At 45.4% G+C, this 9,461-nt stretch overlaps 2 protein-coding genes across 2 annotated transcripts; one reads left to right on the top strand and one right to left on the bottom strand.

The window, feature by feature from the left end:
• The first annotated feature begins 719 nt into the window (after positions 1 to 719).
• LOC127778316 (remorin 4.1) lies at positions 720 to 2,359 on the top strand. Its single transcript, XM_052304901.1, has 2 exons — positions 720 to 1,645; positions 1,742 to 2,359. The coding sequence occupies exons 1-2, from the start codon at positions 872 to 874 to the stop codon at positions 1,931 to 1,933; spliced, it is 966 nt and encodes a 321-aa protein (XP_052160861.1). The 5' UTR covers positions 720 to 871; the 3' UTR covers positions 1,934 to 2,359.
• A 2,274-nt stretch (positions 2,360 to 4,633) lies between these two features.
• On the bottom strand, positions 4,634 to 9,441 carry LOC127778315 (uncharacterized). Its single transcript, XM_052304899.1, has 3 exons — positions 9,114 to 9,441; positions 7,609 to 7,958; positions 4,634 to 7,473 (listed from the first exon to the last, which is right to left on the bottom strand). Exons 1-3 carry the CDS (start codon positions 9,307 to 9,309, stop codon positions 4,720 to 4,722), a joined length of 3,300 nt encoding a protein of 1,099 aa, XP_052160859.1. The 5' UTR covers positions 9,310 to 9,441; the 3' UTR covers positions 4,634 to 4,719.
• Positions 9,442 to 9,461: the final 20 nt, after the last annotated feature.

Genomic DNA, 9,461 nt, shown 5'->3' with positions numbered 1-9,461 from the left:
ACATGGTATTTTAAGAACTTTTTATATATAAACTGTTTAGAATAATATTTTAGAACAAGTTATCTATTATTTTACAATTAATTAATTCATTAGGAAAATCAGATAATATATCATATGTCCCGTCCCTAAATGGAGTATTATATTAATTAATCTATTTAGAACATCAAACTAGTCCATTAAAAAACAACTACTCACTTCGTAAAAAAAAACCAACTTAGTGTCCTCATAAAAATCAATAAAGCTCAGATTTTTATTGGTAAGGGGGAGTAATATCCATCGATCCATTTAAAAAGATTTTACGGCGACGTATGATCGTACAGTGGAAGTACGTAACCAAACATGTAGGAAAAGATAAGGCTAGAACCTTCACGCTTTGCCCTAAAAAATGGGTCACGTATCCAATCCAAACCTGTACTACTAATCAAAGGGAAAAAATAATCATACGGCGCTTGTTAATGTTAAAACTATATGATTGTGTGAGTCAGCGCACTTTGCACACTCTAACCTCTAAACCTTACCCCCCAAAAATAAACACACACATACAGACCCCTCCAAAATCAGAAAGCGAGACGAAGCCGCCCAAAAGGCACACGAAATGGGGATCGAAACGGAAATACCCAAACTACCCCTCCAATGGCGGGCACTGGCTCAGCGACACTGACACGCCCGGGCCCACCTCCCCCTCTTCTCCCGCCTATTTAACCAAGCTAGGCATCCGATCCTACTCATCACTCACCACCACAGCTCAGCTCGGAGAAGCGAAGAGGAGGAAGAAGAGCAAGACGCCGATGGTTACGCGTGTGTGCTAGTGGCTGAGCACTAGCGGCGGCGGCGGCGACGGCGACGACGACCTCACCCACGGCGGCGACACATGTTGAGTGAACATACGGCGGCTAGTGGTAGCAGGAGCAGCAGCAGCCGCGGCGCCGACGACCGGGAGATTGTCATCAGCACCGGCCGGGAGATCGTCGTCAGAAGCGGGGGTGAGGAGAGGGAGGAGGAGGTGGTGGTGGAGGAGGAGCTCGAGGAGCCGGAGTTCAGGGACATCCACGCGCTGAGCCCGCCGCCGACGCCGACGCCGACGCCGAGCCAGCCGTCGTCGTACCACCGGCGGAGGAGGGAGTCGTGGGAGTCCGCGGCGGGGAGCAGGCACACGTCGATCCGCTCCGTGGGGAGCGACACCGCCCCAAGTGAGCTCTTTCCTACTATGAGCAGGGAGTTCTCGGCCATGGTCGCCGCAGCAGCCAACGCCAACGCCAACGCCGCCGCCGCCGCCGCAGCAGCCGCGAACGGCGGGGACTCCAGCCGCGCCGGGGTGGACGACGCGCTGGGGAGGATCGGGGAGGACGAGCTCGAGGAGACGAACCCGCTCGCCATCGTCCCGGACAGCAACCCCATCCCGTCCCCTCGCCGCGCCCACCTCGCGCTCCCCGCTCCCGGCGACGTGTCGTCGGCGGGCGGCGGCCACGGCGACGAGGTGTCGGTGGGGCAGGTGAAGAAGGAGGAGGTGGAGTCCAAGATCGCCGCGTGGCAGATCGCCGAGGTCGCCAAGGTCAACAACCGCTTCAAGCGCGAGGAGGTCGTCATCAATGGCTGGGAGGGCGACCAGGTCGAGAAGGCCAACGCCTGGCTCAAGAAGTACGAGGTAAAACAAGAAACCAAAACGAAATCCATCATCTAATCGCCATTGATTTCTACCAATCGAGCTCTGGATTCTGATGGAATTGGGGGTGTGTTGCAGAGGAAGCTGGAGGAGAAGAGGGCCAAGGCGATGGAGAAGGCGCAGAACGAGGTGGCGAAGGCGCGGCGGAAGGCGGAGGAGAAGCGGGCGTCGGCGGAGGCGAAGAGGGGCACCAAGGTGGCGCGCGTGCTGGAGCTCGCCAACTTCATGAGGGCCGTGGGGAGGGCGCCATCCAAGCGCTCCTTCTTCTGAGCGCCCGCGCCACCCTCTTCCCCTCCTCCTCCTCTCTGCTTTGCTCGCCGCCGTCGCCGTCGTCGTCGTCGCCGGCGCCGGCGGCTGATCGTTCACCGCTTCGCTTCACACGCAGGGATCAGTGCTGTGATGTGGTTGCTGTGTGGAACTCTCGTTTTAGTGTTGTATCCACATGTATGATGTACTGTCATCATATCCTCTTTTTTTTTCTTTTTTTCTTGTTCTCTTTACTTTCTTGTGCTTGATAAGGGTATTGCAAAGTTGGGAGGGACAGACAGAACAAGTAAATAGCATAAGTTGGATGGTGCTCTGCCCCTTATAGCTTATGGTGAGGGGGACAAGAGCTGCCTGTAATTTGTTTTTTGTCATCATCAAGGATTGTGTATGTCAATATGAACAAGATATGGAGCTACCTGTTTTGTGTAATTGCTTGACCACCATTTCAGTGGCTTCCTTCACTTCATTCTATGTAGGAGTACGAGTGAAGTTTCTCTGCAGTCCGGCACCTTGTCCTGCTTCTTTTATGGCTTCATAAGTGCTTAACAATATTTTGACAAAAGGACATGAATGCACCATTTAGGAAGAGGACTTGAGCATAGAGTACTGAACCCTACCGCCTTGATTCCGGCATGTGACCCACCGGTTTGGCGGTTTCACTTTGAATAATTGAGTTTGAGCATTAGAACGTGTGTTGATCTTTCATATTGTCCTGACGAGTTTACTGCGTAGCTGTAAATAACACATCGAGGACAAAGTGCCTGAATTGAGGATTGAGTTGTTTGTCAAATGTCACATCAGCTCGCTCTCACACTAACAAAGGTGAGACTTCGAGAGGAACTGCAGTTATTAAACAGTACTATTATGGTACCAGTATATCTGAAAGTGCCATTTGCAATCCAGTCGACAGTTGGATTATCCCATCATCTGCATCTCTGCTTTTTTTAAAAAAAAAACTGATCTCTGGATTTTTATAGCAGTTTTTAATATGGAGTATTCGAGTTTTTTTTTAACTTAGTTAAACTGAAGCCGTATTCAGATAACTTAGTTAAACTGAAGCCGTATTCAGATTCCATTGTGCGGTAAGATTAAGATGTTTCTTCTTACTAAAATATTCCGTTTAAATTGGGCACAGTGAAGAGTGTGATGAGATTTATGCGCATGTTTGGTTTATAATCAAAATAAACCTTACCAAATTTTAATATGTTAAAGATGTGATGGTGACATCTGGTTCGAGGCCTTATCAGATTTTGATGTAGAATGCAAAGTTCTATAATTATCCAAATTTGATAAGGTTATTGATGATGGTTGATAAACGAGAGACTTGTAAGGCCAGCGTTGGGTCTGGGCCGAGTAATTAAGAGTCGAATATGCCGCATGAGAAGAGCGACGGACGAAAGGGCAGAAATGCCAAAATAATCTTAACAAGTTTTGCTTTACTTGGTAAGGTAACGATAGGGATGGTGATGTTTGGTTTGAGGTCTTACCAGATTTAGTGTAAGGTTCCAAAAATTATCAAATTTTGGTAGCGCTATGATAGTTGGAGCTGTTTCATTGTTCAATTTGTTATCGTACCAAAGTTTGATAATACCAATGTTTTTGATAAGGGTGTTTTCCGACAAACAGCACCCCCCTACATTCTCTTGTGGCTATATTTCTGTTTAGATTGGATATGGTCACACAGTGAAAGTGCTCCTAGACAAGTGATGGTGTGATCGCGGTGCATTGACTCTATTCCAAAGTCCGTATACGCACAGATTCTTGTGGGAAAATCTCGCACAGTATCATCCAATAAGAAAGCGACCAATCCTAATAAGTTTGGATCCGACCATACCTGAAATTTCTGTACGTCCGCGCCTTTTCAGTTGAGCCGCAAATTGATACGAATCCATGCTTTCCTTGAACTTGGACGCCATGGCGAAGGCTGGCCGGCTGCAGTGTTAATGCTGTAGCTGTACCGTGTGGGACGACGATTTCACCTGGCCCATGGCATGAGGAATTAAGGATTAGTCCATGTGGTGCAGACCGCTGGGGCGCCAAGCAAGCTCACATGTGTACATTATGTAGCCCTGTTCTTGTGTTTCATCACGTAACATGGCGTGTTCCAGAAACTGACCTGCTAGAAATAAGTGGCTGCATGAATGCATGATTAGAGGGGGAAAAAAAGAAAGAAAGATCCTAACAGTTACAGTGGATCACAAGGATCAGAGAAGGTATGAAACAATCGAGTAAATCGTGCAATCCAACTCTACGGTGAACATTAGACATACCTGGTTGCATGATTAGAGAAAGAAAGAGAAATTTCCTAGCAGTTACAGTGGATCAGAGAAGGTATGAATGAAACAGTTGCAGTAAATCGGGCAATCCAACTCTACGGTGGTGAACATAATTTACCTCATAACAAGTCATACCTGGTTTGGAATGATGAGTCGGTCTCTGGTAGTTCAGGATATTCGTCAACCACGTGAAAAGACGAAGTCACAAGATGGTAACTGTATAGAGTGGAAATCTGGGCGCTTTTCAGCCTTTTCTTGTGATGCTTACTTGCTGACTGCTTAAGGTTGAATGGCCAGCAGTGAAACTGTGAAAGGACAGGTGATAAGTGTACACAGGTAATACCAAAAGGTAAATTGTTTACTCACAGTAAGTCTTATATGTACAGAAAACCGCATGGGCGTGGAAGCAAACGTTGATATATGTACAGTAAAACCAACAAAAAAAGTAGTGCAGCTGAGGCTTTTTGAGTATGTTCGACTTATTTCTAACAAGTGGGACAATGTTGATTGAACCTATATAAGGCTGTCAGGATACTCTCCATTGCCCTCTTCAGCGAATGTCCCTGAAGGTTTTGATTGATCATTTAGACATGCATGATGCATGTCGCTTAGGACAGAAGCATACGACTCTGGAGGAATTGGCGGATCATCCATATCAAGCAAAGACTCATCATCAACCAGCTCGTTCTTGGAAGAAGCATATGCATCCAATGGTGTTGGCAGATCAACTACATCAATTATAGGTTCATCAGTGCGAGGAGCTTCATCATCTGAAGACGAGAATGTACTAAACAACCTAGCTGAACTTAAGCCAGCATCATTGTCAGTGTCCTTCGCATCAGAAATTTCCGCTTCCGAATCAGATGATTCAGCAAGTAGGACTTCGAGAGAAGGGCTGCTCTTACTTGTTTTCTTTGCCACGAAAGCCATGCCTAAAACATCATCATTGTACTCGTAAAGCAAGTCACACACCTTTTGCAGCTCTTCGCCTGCAGTTGGGTTTACAGTAGAACTACCTGTAAAAGGATCATCAACACAATTTCCAGCTGTGACACCACCTGAGCCGACAGCTTCTCTAGCAGGTTCTGCACTAAATGACTCCATACTACACAAATCTGACAAGGAGTGCTCTACCTCTGATTTTGTAAAGCTATCATTGAGGCTTGCCTCCAAGCCGCTGCTCTCAATGCATCTTTTCTTGGAATCAGTAAAGGCTCTAAGACAACAAGAGTTCATCCCACCAGAAACAGAAAACTTAGCACTGTCATCCTCATTAACCTCTAGAGCTTTCTGCAGCAGAAGTTGACTGATATCCTTTATATTCTTAGCAGATTCCATCGATGTTCTCTTGAAGGTATGCATTTCAGCACCACCATTACTAGATAATGCTTCAGAAATCACATTCTTACTAAAGTTAGCATTTCTTGCCACAAGAAACTCTGCCAAGGACAAGGTAGATCTGTTGCCATTCAACTGTTGTCCATCATTAATAGATTCCAAGACAGTAGGAAGCTGAGAAGGAGCGATGATGTGCTCAGTGTTTGCAATGGATTGCATCATGTATGAACTAGAGCCATTATTCTTTAGATTTGCTTGGCTTCCAACATCTTTAGATTCCTCAACTGTGTGAAGCTGTGGAACACACAAGGGTTCTGTGCTTTCAGCAAATGCCATCATGTTCAAATCGAGAACATTATTCAGATCGTTTACCTCAGCCTTCAAGTTTGCCTTAGAGAGATAAGTTTGTGGAACTGCATCTGCTTCCTCACAAGATATGAAGGTATTGACCTTATTTGCATCAACGAATGTACCAGATAATTGGCCAGCCGAGCCATCATTAGTGGATGTCTCATCAACTTGTTCAGAAGAAAATGGGCAGGTAGAAGAATCAGTAGTATTTTCAGCAGTTGAATTACTGGCAGGGCAAGCAGCAGATTGCGAAGATGGTGTTTTCTTGGTTGAACCAAGAAGTGCCTCCAAGGCTGATGCTAGAGCACCATCGACAGATACATGAGATTTGCTTTTGAAGCTGTCAACAGTGCTTTCACTCAAAGCAGCATCAGATTTTGTATGACCATCATCATGATCACCAACTTCTGTTTCTTTCTCTTCCTCCAATTCATCATCTGAATCATTTGGAAATTCTGGAACCTTGACAACTAAACCTGGGGAAGTTTTAGGTTCTTTCTCAGAAGACAGAGCAAAATCAACTGGTGAGAAAGACCCATCATGAAGCTTCTCACAAGCAAACTCAGATTCAGAAACAAAATCAGGAGCCTTAACAAGAAGCCTTGGCACCATGCTCGGTCCACGTAAGGTAACTGCATTTTCATTGGACTTATCGCAACTGAAGGATTCTTCTAAAGAAAACTCTGGTGCTCTGACAACCAGACCTGGCTGCCTGTTGGTTGTGGAAGCAGAATTTTCAGCCTTACCATCATTATCTGTTTTATCCTGTGGATTAATCATATCAGATAAACCATCTGGGGCTGTCATTCTTGCAGAAGAAGCTTGTAAAGTCTTAATCTCCATAGAGAACACATCAAACTGTTGTTCCAATCGCTGAAGCCTTGACTCGATGCTACAGATAGGCCTCATCATACCATCGTCAAACCTGGAGCAGTATAGTTCCATCTTCTCCATCTTAGAGAGAAGAGTATCCAGCTTTCCCTCAATGCGACTGTAAGGATTTGGATTTTCATCCATGAGAGGAGTAACAGGCTGATCTGTATTTGACACACTCTGGTTCTTTGTCAAAGGAGCTTGTGTATTTTCTGTTGTTTGTATAGGCAATAGAATAGACTTGGAATCCTTTAGCTCATAATGGTTGCCTTTTTCATAAGTTATTGTATCGCCATCTATAGCATTTAGTTTGCTTTCCATCCCTGCTGACTTGAAATTTAAATCATCTGTGCTACACGGCTCTGCATCTCGCACTACATTTTCACATGGACTATTATTCACTGCCATTGCACAACCTTGGGAAAGCTGAGTCCTTGAGGCATCAGAAAAATATTTATTGTCCGTTTTCTGGTTCCTTGATTTGGACATTTGCATGAGGCTAGGGACAAGCATAGCCAACAAAGAACTACCTCCCATGTTTCCAGGACGTGTTTCTGATTCATCATTGGTTGGCTCAACAGGATCAGCAAATATGTAAATCTCCTCGATGTGCACTGATGTTTTTGACTGAAGTGAAAGGAGGCGAACAGTTAGAGATACACATGGGCTTGCATCAGTTATCTCAGCAGTTGCTTCATAGTGTGCCTGCATTCCACATAGCGAAACAAAGTTACAGAAAAATGTTAGAAGCTAATATCACAATAGGAGCACTCCCAGCAGAAGTTTATGGTTGAGTATTTAACAATCTTTCATGATACAAACCAAGAAATAAGGCTTTACCAGAGTGGTTTCCTGTTTGGCTCCAATTGCATTAGGTTCTTGAGATTTAGATCTGTTCTTTTCCACATGTAACTCTGGGATTTTGACATCAACCCAGCTATCTTCATCAATACTACTGCTTACGCTTTTGGTTTCATGCTCATGCTTTTCACTAGTTGAGGCATCACTACTCCATTGGGGCATACTTTCTTCAGCAGAGGGGAGTGGCTCTTTAACTGCAGGTCCACAACGCACAGTGCATAGATAATCCTTAGAGCTATCCTTGGGGTCAGTTGTATAGTATATTTCATAAATCCGAGCTGTGCTTCGCACATACACCCTGTGAATCTCATACTTTCCCCTGAAATGAACTGATGAACAGCTGTGAATCAGATATATGCATACTGAAATGGAAAAATAGCTTAGATTTTCATCATGCTAGGTACTGTGCTGTATATGCTATGAGATGTGAGACACTGACTTGAAATTTATACAATGAATCAATGAAAAGAAAATCGACTCAAAATTCGGCACGATGGGCTTTGTAGTTTATACAGAATTCCATGTAAAGGTTTCAACTTTCAATGGAATACTGCCAGTTCCTTTTACTTTCATAAAAGAAATACTAGTAGTAGTTTGATGAGGATGACGAAACTATAGTACAGATACTTTCCTAATATTAGCAACTCTACAATTTCTGCAAGTATACAGTGCTTAGAGCTTTCTGTGGTAATATCACCCAATCCTCATCTTCCAAAAAGAAATGCCACCAATTCAATAAATTGTTTGAATTCCTAATATCAGGTAGCTCCAATTTCTGCAAATTGACAGTACAAAGGAATTGAACAAATACATCATTGAGACTTCAGTATGATCGATGATGCTTGGACTGTTCGCAGTGCAACAGCTTCACTACAAGACTAGGTATCTACACTTACCGCTTACCACTGATGGAAAAATCAAATCTAAAGTAGTAAAAACTTAGCCAGATATTTTCCTAAATAGTAACGCAAACTATCAGTTATCAATTAAGAATGCTCTGGTCATGGAAGCATAAGAAGCTTAAGTTTAAGAGTATCACGCAAACAATAACCAGTAGACAGTAGCAAATGAATCCGTTATATGACATACTAACCTGTCATAATTTTTATCTTAAGGTATTAGTCGAAACTCGAAACGATTCCTCAAGTTACGAAAGGATCTCTAAAACAGATACCTCCAATCCATGGACTCTACGCATTAGAACATTTTAACGATAACTATGAATGATTCACGCACTAGAACTCGAACAGCGATAACCACTTCGGTTGATTCTACCAGCCTACTAGGTTCGGTTGGTTCTACCAGCCTACTAGGGTTTATCCGACCATAAGCTAGACTAGATGCTGCAAAACTAAAATTCACAACAGTGAGTGCACCTGCATCCGATCGGACCAACGCAAACACCGCGATCCCGCGGCAAACTCGCAAAATTCTGACAAGCCCAGAGAGCTAAGCTACCCCCCAAGTCAAAAACGACGACTCACCAGTGACCTCGCAGGGAGGAGCGTCGCCGTCGCCATCGGGGGAAGGGCGTTCAAGGAAGACGGCGGAGGGGACGGCCTCCGCGTCGTCGGCGGACGTCTCGAACGAGACGGCGTCCTCCACGGCCGCGCCGCCAGCCGGAGCCCAGGTGGCGGACACCGTCCATGGCCGCCCCGGCTCGGATCCCGACGCCTCCATCGCCCCGCTTCCACGCGCGTGGGTAGACCGTGAGCCGCCGGCGGCGGCGGTGGTGTGCTCGTCGGCGTTCTCCGCTCGCTTCGCTTCCGGATTCCGTCGAGTGCTTCGCTACACACGATGAATCTGATGGCCGTGGCCGGTGGGGAACACGA

The sequence above is a fragment of the Oryza glaberrima genome, chromosome 7 (assembly GCF_000147395.1).
Source record: "Oryza glaberrima chromosome 7, OglaRS2, whole genome shotgun sequence".
Taxonomy (NCBI): Eukaryota; Viridiplantae; Streptophyta; class Magnoliopsida; order Poales; family Poaceae; genus Oryza; species Oryza glaberrima.
This window is presented reverse-complemented; position numbering and strand designations above follow the sequence as displayed.

What these genes read in the sequence shown, in the direction of transcription:
- LOC127778315 (XM_052304899.1), bottom strand. Translation starts at nt 9,309, where the DNA reads ATGGAGGCGTCGGGATCCGAGCCGGGGCGGCCATGGACGGTGTCCGCC. An exon ending in TCCTCCCTGCGAGGTCACTG is followed by an intron (nt 7,959 to 9,113) that starts GTGAGTCGTCGT and finishes GCTGTTCATCAG; the next exon opens with TTCATTTCAGGGGAAAGTAT. An exon ending in CCAAACAGGAAACCACTCTG is followed by an intron (nt 7,474 to 7,608) that starts GTAAAGCCTTAT and finishes TGTGGAATGCAG; the next exon opens with GCACACTATGAAGCAACTGC.
- LOC127778316 (XM_052304901.1), top strand. Translation starts at nt 872, where the DNA reads ATGTTGAGTGAACATACGGCGGCTAGTGGTAGCAGGAGCAGCAGCAGC. An exon ending in CCTGGCTCAAGAAGTACGAG is followed by an intron (nt 1,646 to 1,741) that starts GTAAAACAAGAA and finishes GGTGTGTTGCAG; the next exon opens with AGGAAGCTGGAGGAGAAGAG.